General features: G+C 40.5%; 1 protein-coding gene across 1 annotated transcript in view; it reads left to right on the top strand.

Moving 5' to 3' along the window:
- RPA1 (replication protein A1) overlaps positions 1-17,989 on the top strand; it is a 53,324-nt gene that overhangs the window by 22,715 nt on the left and 12,620 nt on the right. The window contains exons 5-8 of the mRNA XM_059998659.1: positions 1,451-1,539; positions 12,357-12,449; positions 14,752-14,884; positions 16,063-16,165. Coding sequence (XP_059854642.1) covers positions 1,451-1,539; positions 12,357-12,449; positions 14,752-14,884; positions 16,063-16,165 — 418 coding nt within the window. The remainder of the gene's footprint in view (positions 1-1,450; positions 1,540-12,356; positions 12,450-14,751; positions 14,885-16,062; positions 16,166-17,989) is intronic.

Consider the following 17,989-nt stretch of genomic DNA (forward strand, 5'->3'; position numbering starts at 1 on the left):
TAGCCCAAATTGATCAATTGCATGTGAAAATCCAAACTACAGCAGTCAGACCATTTAAAGACTCCATCACAATGAGGTTGGGCCTATTATTGCTTAAATAATTGCTCCAGACCATCTACTCTTTTTTTTTTTCCTTTTGGCTGCACTGTGTGGCATGCAGGATCTTAGTTCCCTGACCAGGAATCAAACCTGTCCTCCCTCCAGTGGAAGCATGGAGTCCTAACCACTGGACTACCAGGGAATTGAATTTCCCATCTACTATATTTAATGTCCGTCTCAACTGTGCTAATTCAGGCCCCGTCAGTTCTTCCTTCTGTTGTTCCCCCTGCCTCCAGTTGTGTTCCCCTCAGATTCCTTCATATTGCAGTCCTCTTTAAAATACGAGCGTGATTGTGACATTCTTATTCAAGCACGTATTGAGCAACGACTGTGGACCAGTTGCTACAGTTGACGCTGGAGGATACCTGCCATTACTGAAAGTGCAGTTTAGTAAGAGAAATAGATAATAAATAATGAATATACAACTAAAATATATCATATGTGAGTAAATAATCAAATAATGACCATAATTAACCCAAATATTAATAATTATATGCCAATATATATTAATTAAACCTGAGAGAAGTGACCTGAAGGAAAGAAGTGATGGCTGTAGAAAGGAGTATAACAGAAAACTGATCTAAACCAAAGATTAAGGAAGCGTCTGAATATTAGATGAGGCAGAATGAGAGACCATCACAATCAGAAAGCGGCGTGTACAGAGGCCTTGTGGCAGGAGAGAGCGGAATGTACACCAAGAGCTGGAAGGAAACAGATGGTGGAGAGCAGAGCACCACGGGGAAACGGCGCGAGATGAGCTGGAGAGGTTAGTGCAAGGCCAGACCTTACAGAGCCTTGTAGGCTGTGTGAAAAGGCTTTTAACTTTTGGCCAAAGGTCCTTGAGAAGTTATTGAAAGATTTTAATCAGAATTAAAGATGGACAAAGAATTGGAAGTTCTTAGTTAATAGTAATCACAATTAAAAAATATCTGTAATCATGGTTTTCACTGGGAAAAGGTAATTGTTCAGTAAAGTATATGTTTCTGAAAACAGATCATCTCTTGTGCCACATATTCTTGGGTTTAGTAATCTAAATTCTTACCACATCATTTGCTCCTTGAAGATACAGTATGTAGTAAGGACACTGCATTTTAATTAAGGAACTAGCTGGGAAATGAAAACCCTGCAATCATAAAAGCCCTTGATAATGATACAATGAAAGATTAAGGGAAATGTTTATGTAGGAATTGATATCATATGTTTCTCAAGTTATTCAGTAATGAAAAACAATTGACAAAGGGAAATAGTTTTATCACAGTGATTATTGGGGGAAGCTTTTTAAGTAGCTTGTCGTTTGAAGGTCTTCTGAGTTTATTTTTTCTAACATGTTTCTATTTGTTTGCCTTTGTAGGAGAGTGATTATTTTGATGGAGTTAGAAGTTTTGAAATCAGGTGAAGAAGTTGGATTAAAGATTGGCAATCCAGTGCCCTATAATGAAGGTAAAATGTTTTTTACAGGTTGTAGCACTCAGTTGAATACCTCTTCATAGATTTGGAATTCTTCCTTTTGATATAGTTTGATTTGTTACTCTTACTAAAACTAGTGATTTGGGAGTCTAGTGACCAGGTTATTCTTTCATTGTTTTTCTTTTTTTTCAATACTGAAGAAATGATGGTAGGACTCTGTAAAGGAAAACCTCTCCTCTGTTTTTCTCTACACACAACAGTCGTACATACTTCTGGCTCTTCTGTGACCAGATGTATGGGGTTTTTTTCTTCCCCCTGATAAGCAATTCTCCAGTTCTATGTGGACACCAGCTGGGTCTCCTACAATTCAATTTAGTTCTGACACTAGCTACCTGGAGTTAGCCTCAGATTTCACAGGGTAAGGGCTCAGTTCCACTGGACTGCCTCCACCCCTCACACCCGCTCCCCTTCAGTCCAGAGTCCAGGCTGGGACTTCCCTGGTGGCGCAGTAGTTAAGAATCCACCTGTCAATGCAGGGGACACAGGTTCGAGCCCTGGTCCGGGAAGATCCCACATGCCGCGGTGCAACTAAGCCCGTGCGCCACAACTGCTGAGCCTGTGCTCTAGAGCCCACAAGCCACAACTACTGAGCCCACACTCCGCAACTACTGAAGTCTACGTCTCTAGAGCCCGTGCTCCACAACAAGAGAAGCCACCGCAATGAGAAGCCCGCGCACCGCAGCGAAGAGTAGCCCCTGTGCGCCGCAGCTAGAGAAAGCCCGCGTGCAGCAACAAAGACCCAATGCAGCCAAAAATAAATAAATAAAATTAAAAAAAAATAAAAAAGTAAGTCCAGGTTGTTATCTGTGCTTCTGACCAGCTAGCTGTAAATTGTAGCTTCCTACAACTCCCTCCTCAGGTTCAATTAGAGTGATTTGCTAGAGTGGCTCACAGAACTCAGAGAAACAATTTACTTACTAGATTACCGGTTTATTACAAAGGCTATAACTCAGGAACAGTGAGGTAGAAGGGCAGGCATAAGGTGAGGTATGGGGAAAGGGGTGCAGAGCTTCCATGCCCTCAGGGTGTGCCATCTGCCTTGGACCTTCATGTGTTCACCAACAGAGGCTCCCCAAATCCTGCCCTTTGGGGTTTTTATGGAGGCTTCCTTACTTGGGCATGATTGATTGAATCATTGGTAATTAGTTCGACCTCCAGCCCCTCTAGCAGTTATTTTGAATATCTTAGTCTTTAATGTCGGCCTCCCAAAAGGGGAAGAAGAGAAAAATGAAATGGGAAGAAAGAGTGCCAGCCCTTTAAATCCCTGGAAGGCACTGCATCAGAGGGCTTAGGGCTTGCAACGCTGGAGGAAGCAACCGCAGTGGTCACTGTCTCTTTGCACCTCTGTGATCAGAAGGAGCATTCACAGCACAGATCCCCAGTATATGGAGGACAGGGTCCTTTCTGCCCACCTCAGCTCCAGAAACTGTGTGCAGGCTGCTCCAGGAACAGGTCCACTGCTGTGTGCCACATGGCTGAGGGGTGGGGAATGGGTAGCTGTTACTGTGCTAAGGGCTGGTATTGGTGGAAATTCACCAACCAAGCCTTCCTTTGAAGTTGCAAGCCTTCTATAGACTTCTGAATTCAAAGTAGTTACAACAGACGAATTCTGCCAGGGCAGTTGTAGTCTAGGTTGAGAGAGAGATTCCTGGTGCTTCCTACTCTGCTGTCTTTCCAGAATCCTTTCAACAGTGATTATCTCTTGATAATAACTTTTATTTTCTTGTGAAAATATATAGGAAAGCCCAATGAAATCAGAAAAATTTAATTACTTTAAACAAGAGAGACAATAATAGTTTAGAAAAAAAGTCAAAGAATCATCAAATCACTGACTCGAGAAGGCTTGTCTGCCCCTCCATCAAGTCAAATAAACATAAAATTAGAGGGAATTACCTGGTGGTCCAGTGGTTAGGAATCCATGCTCTCACTGCTGAGGGCCCGGGTTCAATCTCTGGTCTGGGAACTAGGATCCCACAAGCCGTGCGGCACGGCCAAAAAAAAAAAAAATTAGAGCCTCATTGTTCACCAAGATAAATTCCAGATTTGTTTAAAAAGTTAAAAAATGAAACCATTAAAAATAAAACTAGGGACCTCCCTGGTGGTGCAGTGGTTAAGAATCCACCTGCCAATTCAGGGAACACGGGTTCGATCCCTGGTCCAGCAACATCCCACATGCCGTGGAGCAACTAAGCCCGTGCTTCACAACTACTGAGCCTGCACTCTAGAGCCCATGAGCCACAACTACTGAAGCCCGCGCGCCTAGAGCCCGTGCTCCGCAACAAGAGAAGCCACTGCAATGAGAAGCCCGCACGCAGCAATGAAGACCCAACGCAGCCAAACATAATTTTAAAAAAATAAATAAATAAAGAGAATGGGGGGCTTCACTGGTGGTGCAGCTGGTAAGACTCTGCGCTCCCAATGCCGGGGGCCCAGGTTCGATCCCTGGTCGGGGAACTAGATCTCACATGCATGCCGCAACTAAGGCATCCCCATGCTGCAACTAAGGAGTCTACATGCCGCAATGAAGATCCTGCATGCCGCAACTAAGACCTGGCACAGCCAAAATAAATAAATAAAAATAAAATAAATATTTTAAAGAAATAAAAGAGAATGGGGCTCTATAAATGGATTGGAATAATTCACAATATTTGATTACATTAAAATTTAAAATTTTGCATGTTAGAAATAGAAAGGTGTGCAAACATAAACTAGGATAAAATAGTTACAAAAGATAAGTCTGACAAAGTGTTAGTCTTTAATATTTACTAAATTTTTTACAAGGGAAAATTTTTTTATATTTATTATTATTATTATTGATACTATTTTTTTCAAGGAAAAATTCTCCAGTAGGAAAGCAGGCATTGGATGAGAAGAAACACTTCACAGTAGAAGGAAAACAAATGGCCAATACATAAGAAAAAATATTAACCCTTACTGGTCATTTTTGTCTTGTTCCTTTAACTATTACGTCTTGTTCCTTTAAGTATTATATTATGTTAGCTGTAGGTTTTTCATCGATTCTTTTTATCACTATGAGGAACTTTACTTCTATTCCTCGGTTGCTGAGAGTTTTTATCAGGAATAAAAGGTGAATTTTGTCAAATTTTTTTCTGTGTCTGTTGATGATCATATCGTTTTTCTTTTTTCATTGGTTAATTACATTCATTAATTTTTGAATGCTAAACCAATCTATGATTTCTGGGGTACGTATTATGTCATGATCTCTTTCTACTTTTTATGTATTGTTGGATTTGATTTGCTAAATCAAGCAAATCCACTTGATGTAATTTTGTTTAGATTTTTTTTTTTTTTTTTAAAGAAGATGTTGGGGGTAGGAGTTTATTAATTTATTTATTTTTGCTGTGTTGGGTCTTCGTTTCTGTGCGAGGACTTTCTCTAGTTGTGGCAAGCGGGGGCCACTCTTCATCGCGGTGCGCGGGCCTCTCACTATCACGGCCTCTCTTGTTACGGAGCACAGGCTCCAGATGTGCAGGCTCAGTAGTTGTGGCTCACGGGCCCAGTTGCTCTGCGGCATGTGGGATCCTCCCAGACCAGGGCTTGAACCCATGTCCCCTGCATTAGCAGGCAAACTCCCAACCACTGCGCCACCAGGGAAGCCCTGTTTAGAATTTTTACATCTATATTATGAGGGGTATTGGTCTGTAATTTTGTCATACCTTGTCTAATTTTGGTATCATAGTAATCCTGGCCTCAGAGAATGAATTAGAAAGTGTTCCCTCTTAAATTTTATGCAAGAGTTTATGTGGAATTGGTATTAATTCTTCCTTAAATATTCCGTAGAGTTTACCAGTGAAACCATCTGGCGCTGATACAGATATATTTTTTTATGGAACGGCTTTAAACTACAAATGCAGTTTCTGTAACAGATACATAGTCATTCACATTGATTGTGTGTTGCAAGAAATCTGACCACGTTATTTAAGTTGTTGAATTTATTGGCCTATATCAAAGTAAATAGAATAAATGTTCCAATTAAAAGACAGAAACTATTAGATTGGATAAAATAAATATCGTCCCTTATTATCCTTTCAGCGTCTGTAGAAACTGTGGTGATGTCGCCTCTTTTAGACCTGATATTGGTGATTTGTGTCTTTTTTTTCCTGATAAGTCTGACTAGGGGTTTATCAATTTTATGGACCTTTTCAAAGAATGAAGCTTTTGCTTTCCATTGTATATATAGACCACATCTTTTTTTTTTAATTAATTTTTTTTTTTTACTTTTGGCTGTGTTGGGTCTTCATTGCTGTGCGCAGGCTTTCTCTAGTTGTGGCGAGCAGGGGCTACTCTTTGTTGCAGTACGCGGGCTTCTCATTGCAGTGGCTTCTCTTGTTGCGGAGCACAAGCTCTAGGCACGTAGGCTTCAGTACTTGTGACACACGGGCTCAGTAGTTGTGGCTTGTGGGCTCTAGAGTGCAGGCTCAGTAGTTGTGGCGCATGGGCTTAGTTGCTCCATGGCATATGGGATCTTCCCAGACCAGGGCTCGAACCCATGTCCCCTGAATTGGCAGGTGGATTCTTAACCACTGTGCCACCGGGAAAGTCCCTTCAGGTGGTTTTTTGTTTTGTTTGTTTGTTTGTTTGTTTGTTTTGTGGCCATGCCATGCAGCTGCAGGATCTTAGTTCCCCGACCAGGGATTGAACCTGGGCCCCCTACAGTGGAAGCCTGGAGTCCTAACCACTGGACCACCAGGGAATTCCCCCTTCAGGTGGTTCTTAATGAAAATATAACCAAATACATAAATTATATATTTTCATTCATAATCCACTTTGCTTACACCAAAGGCAGGATACTATGTACACTATCCTGTCTCTTTTTTTTATCCTGTTGTGTTTTTTAAAAATTTCGGCCTAGAGATATTTTCATAAATATACTTAGAGATCTTCCTTATTTTTATTTATTTTTTTAACAGTATAGAGTGTTCTGTTGTGTGACTATTCCATAGTTTAAGCAGCCCTTTATTGATGGGCACTTGGGTGTTTCCATACTCTGGCTATTAAAACAGTGCTGCAGCAGATAGCTTTATACATATGCAGGTACATGGTCAGAGGGGATTTGATTGCCAGAGGTGAGATTGTTGGATCAATGGATAAATGCCTTTGTGGTAGGTAGATATGCTTGGGTTCCCTCCATAGCATAGTATCATTTTGCATTCCAGCAGTATGTGAAAATACTGGTTTCTTCACAGCTATGCCAACAGAGTATGTTGCTAATCTTTTGATTTTTTTTACCAATCTGATAGATGAAAACTCGCATCTCAAGGTAGTGTTTAATTTGTATTCTGAGCAAGGTTAGCATCCTTTTAAATATTTAAGGGCTTTTTATTCTCTGTGAACTGTTGTGTTGTCCATTTTTCTTGTGGGTTGTGTATCTTTTCTTCTCAATTTTTAAGAGAGTTCTTTAAGAAAAAATAGAGGAATTAGTCCTCTGTCTCTGATATGAATTACAACGTCTTTCTGACTTTGCTTATGGGTTTTTTTTGCTATGCAGCAGTTTACTTTTGTTTTTATGAAGTTGAATTTTCCAGTTCTTCTGTTTTTTTTATGACTTTGGGGTTTTGAGCCATAGTTAGAAAGGTCTTCCTCACTGAGCTATAAAGGTATTCACCTATGTTTTATTCTAGTACTTGTGCAGTTTCATTGTTTGTATTTAAATCATCCATGCTGCTTCTCTCTTACAGTTGTGATGTCTTGATTTGTGGTGTTTTGGGCTTCACTTTCACATACTTTGAATTTGTCTTTTTCCCCTAGTTTCACTAAAGATGCAGTCTGTATGTGGGATGTTTGTTTATGGGACGGGTACTCATTCTTCTTGTTGCTCTCTGATTTTTAGAAGTGGGAAGGTTTTGGAGTAGGTCATCACCATGCTTCTTCCAGAAATGAAACATTCTAGATTTAATTTTTACCTACACCAAACATAATAATTTGGTGTTTTAAATTGGAAAGGGAAAGCTGGAGGCTATTCAGGTAGAATTCTAAAATATTAAATTGGAACATCACAATTGTTTTGCATTAGTAAAACTTTGTTAAAATGAGCACGTTGGTTATCTTATTCTCAGCTTTTAGGAAGGAGAGTCAAGACAAAGTGATACTTAGCATCTCTATGAAATCTTCGGATGCCGTAGGGGTGAGGGAGAGATGATTATGCTCAGCTTAGCACCTTTGGCCAGATTTCTTACATTTTTTGTGTTGTATTTAATTGAATGGTTGCTTTGGACGTTTTGCCTTTCAGGGGCAAAAGTATTTGAGGTAAAGATGGGATGCAAGGGTTAAAAGATGCTTACCACTTGAGGTCAGAACTATACAACTATGGAAAACACTCCTTTGTCTCAATGCCCAGTTCCTCTGGCTCTTCCCTTTCTTCAGGGTCTGTTAAAGTGCAGAGGGATGAGACAGAATTTTGCTGTTAAGGAGTATTTGCTATTGAATTTCATTGTAACCGGATCAATAACAACATTGTTACTTGGGCCATCATGAAAGTAGTTTTGTCATAGTGACTACTACTTTATGGGTGTATTTGACAGAAATGGTTTCTAATTGTCTATTGGAAAGCAAGGGAACTGTTATTAGTGGATAGAGAACTAAAGTTAGATTTGTATCCTCCTAGCACCTAACCCAGACCTGTGACGTATCAGATGACCTGACTCACTAGACCCAGCCCAGAAATAGGCAGAGGAATTCCAAAATGTGCATTGAAATTGTCTCATGGTACTAGTACCACATTAAGTAAAGATACTTACAGAATTTTCAAAATGTGACAAGTAAAATTTCAAACACAGTTCATTTTTCATACAGTATTGGGTTGGATGGCTTTAAATCTCCCACATTTACCATTATATATTTTTTAATCAGTATGTATATTAGTTCTATGAACGTACACTATTTCTAACCACAGTATTATACTTAGACTTAAATTTCTTAACTTGTTGCTTAGCTATTAGTATCATTTATTATTGAAAGATACTAGCTGGAATTTTTTTCAGCCTAACTCTGTCCATTTTCTGCCAATAAGAAATTGTAATTATTGGATTGACTCTTCCTTAAATTCTTCGTGGTGGTTGTTAAGAAAGTAATTGTTGGTAGAAATTGAGTTTTTTGTTACTCTGTATACTCTGTTGTCTGTTGGCTGATTTTTCTTAGCTGGTGGCTCACTTACTATTATAATGATAATAAAAGTGATAGGTGTGAGTGCAAGTAACTTGAGGAGCTGGAGTCTGCTTTTAAATATCCTATATCCCTCCCGGGTCAGAGCCGGCGATAGGAAGCTAGCATACAGCGAAAAGGTCTAAGAATTATGACCTTGATCCACCTTATTGGAATGATTTGGTTTGCAGGTGACATAAAACTGAAGATTATCAGAAGTTGAATATCTGTATTACTGCTTTGGGGTATAATTTTAATTCTCAGGAAGATGATTATTTAGTTGTGTACTGATGTCTTTTACGTCTTCCGGTCATTGGTTGTATTGCAGTGCATTAAATTGAAGGGCACTTGTTGCTATTTAGAATGCACCAACGTTCTTGCCATCCATTTGGCTTGGGAATGTCTCCTGTCTCTTGTGCCAGATTTACAAATGTGGTCCAAAGCAGGAATTAGGGATTGCTCTAATAAATGGATTAGTAGCTTTTCCTAACTACCAGATATTGTGGTTATTAGTTATGTTTTATATAATTAGAGTTCTGGCTTCCAGAATTGGTTGCTTAGGATTAAAAATTAACTGGATGGTGGTGAAGTTGAATAGATCTAGTCAGACAAACCTGGGTTCGAGATTAGGTTCTATCTCTTCCTGTGTGACTCTGGGCAAGTTCCTTGACCTCTTAAACCCACTTTTTTTCATCTGTTAAATGAGTACAGTAATGCTATCTATATATATTTTATATAGAGAGCTAAAGAGTAAATGGAATAATGCACTTAACCTTGTACCTGGTACATAATAAGCATTCAGAAAATTGTAGCTATTATGAACATGTCTATTACAGGGCCTAATTGGAGTCTTGTTAAATATACTATTTTCATTGACTCTAAGAATCCAATGATTATAAAACTATACCATTATATTATGTACTACTAAAAAGAAATTATAGCATTAATTTTAATCCATATGTTAAAATGTTTAAAAATATTGATCTTGCAATAGGTAAATAGATAAGTTACATTTTAAAAAATTGTGGTAAAGTACACATAACATAAAATTGACATCTTAGTCATTTTTTAAGTGTTGTATCGTTCAGTGACGTTCAGTACAGCCATTGTTGTGCAACCGCCACCACCATCCACCTCCAGAGCTCTTCCATCACCCCAAACTGAAACTCTGCACCCATTAAACAGTCGCTCCCCACTCCCACCAGTCCCTGGTAACCACCGTTCTACTAGAGATACCTCATAAAGGTTAGTTACATTTTGATGGAAATGAATGTAAGAGATCAGCAAGATCCTGTGACCATGTCCTGTTCAGCAAGATACTTGGAGAAGCGGGCGTGGAGAGGAGGAAGGGACTTGAGAGTGTAGATGTGTTTGAGACAGTGGGAGGGGGAGGAACTAGGGTGGAGTATAGCAGGGATTTGTGTATCTTCATGGTTCTATCTTTGAATGTTTAAATCTTTTGGTTCATTTGAATAAAATTTCATGAAGCAGGTAAAAATACAGATTAAGGGACTTCCCTGGTGGCACAGTGGTGAAGAATCCGCCTGCCAATGCAGGGGACACGGGTTTGAGCCCTGTTCAGGGAAGATCCCACATGCTGTGGAGCAGCTAGGCCCGTGCGCCACAGCTGCTGAGCCTGTGCTCTAGAGCCTGCGAACCACAACTCCTGAGCCCGGGAGCCACAACTACTGAGCCCATGTGCCACAACTACTGAAGCCCACGCCCTCTAGGGCCTGTGTGCCTCAACTGCTGAGCCCCTGTGCTGCAACTACTGAAGCCCATGCTCCTAGAGAGCCCGTGCTCCGCAACAAGAGAAGCCACCCGGGGTTCCCTAGTGGCGCAGTGGTTGAGAGTCTGCCTGCCGATGCAGGGGATACGCGTTCGTGCCCCGGTCCGGGAAGATCCCACATGCCGCGGAGCAGCTGGCCCCGTGAGCCATGGCCGCTGAGCCTGCGTGTCCAGAGCCTGTGCTCCACAACGGGAAAGGCCACAACAGTGAGAGGCCCGCGTACCGCAAAAAAAAAAAAAAAGAGAGAAGCTACCGCAATGAGAAGCCACCGCACTGCAACAAGGAGTAGCCCCCGCTTGCTGCAACTAGAGAAAGCCTGTGCGCAGCAATGAAGACCCAACGCAGCCAAAAAAAAAAAAAAAAATTACAGATTAATTTTTTTCCAACCACTTGGCCTCAATACTGTTTACTGAGCAACTCATCTTTTCCCTACTAATTTAAAAAAAGGTTCACTGTAGAATTTCAGAATGTTCCTTCATGAGACACATTGTCAAAGGAGAACAGTCCTCCCAAGCAATCTCATATGACACTCTGTAAATTCAGAGGTAATGGAAAAGCTAAAACGTAAACACAAAAATTCATTGTCAGTAACCTTGGCTCTTTTTTCCCTGTAGATGAGGCCTCTCAGTTTTTCTCTCTGTAGGAAGAACTAAATAATCAGTTATGTTTAACCCTTTTAATTTGATGCTAAATTAATTTTACTCTTTAAAGGCACTGTTAACTCCCATTTAGTTGTACCAGTTAAGAGTAACTTTGGCAGGAGGAAAGGAAATCAGTGTGCAGTGTGCCCATGTGAGTTAGGGCCTTGGAAAACCCAGCAGGAATAAACTCAGTGGTGGAAGAAGCAGAGGCAAGGCGGCAGGCAGGGAGCTTTTCCAGGGCTGCTCACCATGTCTGTTCTAAGGGCTCTCTAGGATATGTTTTGAGCTGCACTTGTGTGCTGCAAGCACTCTTAGTGAGCAGCCCGGATTGGGTTGACGTCTACTTTTAGTGCCAATCACAAAGGCAACATCAAATTCCATAAATCTATGATTTTTTTAAAATTAAGTGTATTTTTGCAATTTTAACATTCTTCAGTTTCATAAACATTTGTAGAAGGGGTGAGGGGCAAATAAATACTCTGATGGTGTGGCATTTCTTATTTTATGCTTGAGAGACATGTTCGTTTCCCCTCCTTTTCCTTTTAATCTTACTGTCTCCCCGCCACAGCTGCTTCTGAACTCCATCCTCATCTCTCCTGCTGTGACAGTTCACTAGCCTTCACAGTACCGAAGGCGCTTTCAACTCTTATTTTCCACCAACTGTCAGTTGCAAAATAAGGTTGCTTTGTTTGGGAAGGAAAGGGTAGAATGTCTTCTGAATGTCTTCTTTCCCTTTGAAGCAGGAGCACTTCAGAGACAATTGAACTGCTTTTAGGTTTTTGTTACCACCCAGCTTTTTCTTCTGATAGATCCTGCCGTGAACACAGTTCTGTTGATAACATCGATTTGTTGCTATGGAAATAGTGGTAATGTCACAGATTCAGCTCAGTGACTTTACTTCAGGTTCAGGTGGGAGAAATGGGCAAGGCTTTAGGGGAGAACCTCATTAAAACCCAAAGCTATCAATTATAAGCAGGTGAGAGGTAAATGGAGCCAACCTTTAAGGTAATGAAAACATAAGTGTGAACCCCTAGCACATTCGCTGCATGCAGTTGAGTGCCCCAGCATGAATTCCAACCCACAAGAGTCTTTGACAAAATCACAAATTTACACTTTCTCAGAGTATTTCTTCTACTTAAGTTTAAGTCTCTTAACCCAAATTACTTGCACTAAAATGGTCTTTCTCTTTTGATCACCAGGACAAGGACAGCAGCCAGCAGTTCCTCCTCCAGTCTCAGCAGCCAGTCCACCAGCCAGCAGGCCCCAGCAACAGAATGGGAGCTCGGGAGTGGGTAAGGCTGCCACGTGAGGATGCACGCTGATTGTGTGTGTCAGGCTTTCGAATGATGGTTTGAAATTTAATCTGAGACTAAAGGGAGTTTTCAGAATGCTGTTCATGACAGTTGCTTCTTGCAAAGAATAATTCCAATTCTTCCTGGAATTATTGTAAAGTGTGTGATTGAAAAAATGATTAAAGACTGTCTTTTAAAGATACTTAATATGCTTTTTTATAAAAAATCAGAATTATACACTGTTCTTTGTTAACAGTTTATCTGGTAGTTTCTCACTTACACCCTCTTGACTTTGTGAATGACATACCTTTCAAATTCTCACCTTTTAACTCTTTAGGATCTGCTTATTAAATTTGACTTGTCTGTCTCCAGGTTTCCCATCTGGGGCTCTTGTGGGTATTTATCTTAGCTTGAAGACAGTACCATTTATGTTGGTCATAGGTCCTGCTTCTCTGTCTCACGAATGAGAAATAGTTTCTTCTTTTTAACTTTCTCTTCAGCACGTCCTGAGAGGCTGTAATGGAATCATCTTGTTTACTTTCTGGCCTTTGCTTTAGGAACCTCCTCATGTGGGATGTCGCCATTGAAAATTATGATTTGTAGAGTTTGGTTGGAATTTATTTTTAGAGTTTCTTTTTTCTGTCCCAGCTTCACATACACCACCTATTCCCCTCCCCTCAACTATTAGTTTCTATTTCTCAATGCTAAGATTCTAAGAAAAGCAGGGTTAAGACGTCACCAATGTTTCTCTGAAACTAGCAGGACATAAGTCTTTTTCCCCATTAGTCTTTGATGTTTTTATCCACCTTGCAAGAGCTAGCTATCTTCTATCCATCTCCCGTTCTAAGTGGATCTATTTATACAGAACTCTCAAATTAGGTACTGTTGGAGGGGGGGTGGTAGAATAGCTTATCTAAAATGGTAAAGACCCTAAAAGTTACTTCCTTAGGCTAGAATACAAATAGTATGTTATTCTTCTTCCCACCCCCCACCCCTACGGGTTTATCTTTCCAGTTGTCTATCTTTGGCTTATATTGAGATTGATTTTAAAAAATCAGTTAACATTCCCTAAACACATAACTGGGTGCTGAAAGGAAAAGGACTGGAAGTGTATGGAGGGGAGGCTGCCTGCCAGCATGAAAACTGGATGTGTGTGTGTTTTATAGAATTGTGTATTGTATACTAGGTATGTATATAGACGCACACATAAATATTCTACATAGAGTATCATAAATATATCATAAATATCATAAATAGAGTATGTGTGCTTCCTTGTGTCACCTTGAGGTAATTGTTACTGTTGTGTGTGTAGTCGTTTCTTGACTCCCCAGTTAGAAGAGAAAATTTGAAGATCTGGGACCGTGTACGTATATCTTTTACTAAGTGCTACAAATGCCTAGAATAGTGCAGTACGGGCTGTGGAAACTCGATAAATAAATGCCAAGTAATGGAAGATTTACATTTCTAGCCAGATGCCATTCTGAAGAAATGTTTTGATATAGAATATATGAAATCATTGGACTAAATTATCTTTTCTGAATTTGGAGGTTGAAGCTTTATAGAAACAGCGTGCATGTAAAAGATTTCATCTGCTTCCAGGCTTTACGTAACTACATATCCTTCCCAAGTGCAAGACAGCTTCTTAGGCTTGGATAAAGGAGTCAAGAAGGGGTCACGAAAGCCAGCCACCTACTTGTCTTGAACCGAGAACTGATTCTTGCCCTTTGCTCCCAACTAAACCCAATCCCGTAAACTTCATTCTAGACTTTCCGTGCCTGTAAGACCAGTTGAGAACTGGGAGTTTTCTGGGGATGTTTTGAGGCGATATATTTATGATAGGTATCCTTCACCTCGAATGGTTCACCCACTGTGTCCCTTAATTCCTAGCATTTCCTTTTGCTTTTTCTCTTATGCAACTAGTGACTTGTCATCAGTTTTACCAGTCAAGAAGGTTGATTTTCTTTCTCTGACCCATTATCCTGCCTGTTGATAACACGGGAAAAGTTTAAGAGGGTTGACCTCCGAAATAGCAGTGCCTGGATTCATTACTATTATTATCTCGACCTCAGGGTGTAAGTCAGCAGATACAGTCGTGAACATCTGTGTGCCCAGCCTTCTTCCTAGATCTGCCTCTAGCCTCCTGTTTCAGTCTCTGTTTGATGTCCAAATCTCTTGATTATTTAAAAGGAAAAACTTTGTCTCTCATCTTGTATGATGTCACTAGTAATTGAGAGTTCTTGCAAAACTTACTATAAAATTTAAATAAAATAATGATTCTCCTTCTTTGTGTTTGTTTTTAAAGGTTCTACTGTATCTAAGACTTTTGGTGCCTCAAAGACATTTGCAAAACCTGGAGGTACCAGCCTAGGGAACAGCTCCGGGGCAACACAGGCCAAAGTGGTACCCATTGCCAGCCTCACCCCTTACCAGTCCAAGTGAGTTATTTCATGGAATAAGTTTAGAAGGGACTTAGAAAAGAATATAAGAGGTTATTATGGGCTCTTGAGTTACTTATATGTGAACTTCAGGATTACCACACCTAAAATAGGTTTCCTCCTTTTTTTTTCTCTAGAGGGGGAGGAGATAACAAATTGTGGCAACCTTTAACTCTCAATAAAAGAATGGCAAAAAGAGCAATCATTCATAGCCTATGGAATTTCATTCGTTTTAAAAGAATTTGAAATTTAAAAGATTTAATGTTTCAAGAATCAGTTGGTAGTCCTATGAGTAAGAATAAATTTTCTAATTCAGAAGGTATTTCATCTTACCATATAAATAAATAGGTGACTTTTAGTCTAAAAATTATTACTCTGATTTAGTTGGCTAAAAGAATCTGTGCTGTTTGTATTAACCATAGTAATATAGCCTGAACAGATATTTCTTTTATATGACTTCTTTCCATTCAAAATTAATTTTAGCTGTGGAAAATTAGTGAGTACTCGTTTCAGAATTCTTTCAGCTATGTTTTCGTTTGTTCTTCAGTTCTTTGCAATATAGGGCAGATCTGTTCCCCTGTTAAATTATGAGTAAGGTAGCTAATGTGCCAGCACCTCCGCTCAGGATGGGCCCTAGGACTGGGTGTCAGACCTCGTATCTCCTTTCTTAGTGGCCTCTGTCTGAGGTCATAGTGCTTGAGAGTGTTTTCTTTTGGTGCCTGAACCAACACTGCGTTCCATACCCCTGTATTTGTATTCAGTGTGTCTTGGAAACGAGACAGAAGTTTGACGTCAGTTATATCAGTTCCCATGATTGAAAATAGCGGCAAAATATAATTGCTGGTATTACTGCATTTTCTAGCTGAGAACCTTTCATTAAGGGGATAGTGTTGCCTTGGTGATGCTTTTTGGAGAAGGGAGAGCGTTCATAAATTTACTTATTTGACAGGAGAATGAGTCAGTGTTAAATCACCTTCTGTGTTTTACTATTTGCTTATTCTACAAACTGTCAAACCTGGCTGTCATCGTGGGGTTTTAATTAGCTGGATTAAAATACAGCTTACACTGAAAAATGGAATATGCATAAGATAAGAAAGGCTATAAGAAGATGATAGGGAACCTTTCAGATCTTTCCCAGGTAAGACTCCAAACACTAATATAATCTATTTGGTTTTTAGGTGGACTATTTGTGCTCGTGTTACCAACAAAAGTCAGATCCGTACCTGGAGCAATTCCCGAGGGGAAGGGAAACTCTTCTCTATAGAACTAGTTGATGAGAGTGTGAGTATTTGTCAAGTGGGGAAAGAGGAGTCTTCGACTCTGAGAAACAGGGCTCATCTCTGTGCAGGACTGTGAGGTGAAAAACAATAGTAAGCCAAGAAGAAACACGATTCTTCTTGTTTTTCTTCTATTGTAGTCTTCTGATGCTGTCTGGGGGCAAAGGGTTAAAATCATAAATAAAATCCTTGATCTCAAACAAACGCATTTGTAGCAGTAGAAATTAGTTTTCTAAAGGTAAGTAGCCTCATGGGCAGGAGAAACCAGAGACACTGTCTGACTTGCTGGCAGCCTTAGTCGAAGCCCCGGGGGTTATGTCTGCTTAGGAGCCAAGTGGAGCTTTGGGCCACAACAGAAGGCATGAAGCAGCCTTGATATGTGATAAGTGATCGGTTCTGTGGGAGATGGATTCTGGCTGTGCAGACAGTATATGCTTTTCTTTTCTTTCTTTTTTTTTTTTTTTTTAATAAATTTATTTATTTATTTTTGGCTGTGTTGGGTCTTCACTGCTGCACACAGGCTTTCTCTAATTGTGACAAGCGGGGGCTACTCTTCGTTGCGGTGCACAGGCTTCTCATTGCGGTGGCTTCTCTTGTTGCAGAGCACGGGCTCTAGGCGCGCGGGCTTCAGTAGTTGTAGCTCGTGGGCTCTAGCGTGCAGGCTCAGTAGTTGTGGCACATGGGCTTAGTTGCTCCGTGGCATGTGGGGTCTTTCCAGACCAGGGATCAAACCCTTGTCCCCTGCATTGGCAGGCGGATTCTTAACCACTGCACCACCAGGGAAGTCCCTCTATATGCTTTTCTTAAACAAGACCAAACCATGATGAAGAGACGAAAAAGCCATGTTGTGGAGTCTCCACAAAGTCTTGTCATGCTATTTCTCTGTCCATTAGGGGTTTTTTTTTGTTTTTTGTTTTTTGTTTTGCGGTACGCGGACCTCTCACTGTTGTGGCCTCTCCCATTGTGGAGCACAGGCTCCGGACGCGCAGGCTCAGCGGCCATGGCTCACGGGCCCAGCCGCTCCGCGGCATGTGGGATCCTCCCGGACTGGGGCTCAAACCCGTGTCCCCTGCATCGGCAGGCGTACTCTCAACCACTGCGCCACCAGGGAAGCCCCATTAGTTTTGTTTATAACTCCTAATGTATACTTCAAGCATTCTTTTCAAACTGCTGCATATTTCCTATTTGTTGAAACCTCTAACAGGGCCGAAAGTAACAGTTGGTTTGTTTTTATTTTATTTTATTTTTTTCAAAGATGGGATAATACCCTAAAATGTATTGGCTGTGAGGGCAGAATCGGTGTCAGAACCTAATTTTTTTTTAACCAAATTATTGGTATCATCTGTCATTTGGCTAAAAATTCAGCTGTTAATTTAAGTTTCTTCTCCATCTGTAGCATTTTGACTGATGGAAAAGTAAAAGTGAAAATCCAATCACAAGCAACTTGAAAGTATGACTTGTTTTTAACATTTTTGGCAGTGACTCCTGAGTATGAAGCAGTTCCTCGCTGGGTGCAAACATGAGGGAAACTGGTGAATCACAGTGGCTCAGCACACTTCCCTGGGGGCTTCGGTCGTGTCACTCAGTGTTCGAAAATTTTTATTTATTTATTTTTTTAGGTTTCTAACTTGAGGTTAACGAAGCACAGTAACGGGATCAACCAGTTAAACTTGGGTTGTTTCATCAGGGTTACTAACCTGAATATGTGACTGTGAACTGTGTGTTTCTGGGGTGACTGTGCTACTGCTTTAAAGATGTCATTTTGACACTAAGATGTCCTGTTTTTCACTGGTAAAACTTGAACTCCCCAATTCTAACCTGTTCTCGC

This window comes from Delphinus delphis, chromosome 19 (genome assembly GCF_949987515.2).
Source record: "Delphinus delphis chromosome 19, mDelDel1.2, whole genome shotgun sequence".
Taxonomy (NCBI): domain Eukaryota; kingdom Metazoa; phylum Chordata; class Mammalia; order Artiodactyla; family Delphinidae; genus Delphinus; species Delphinus delphis.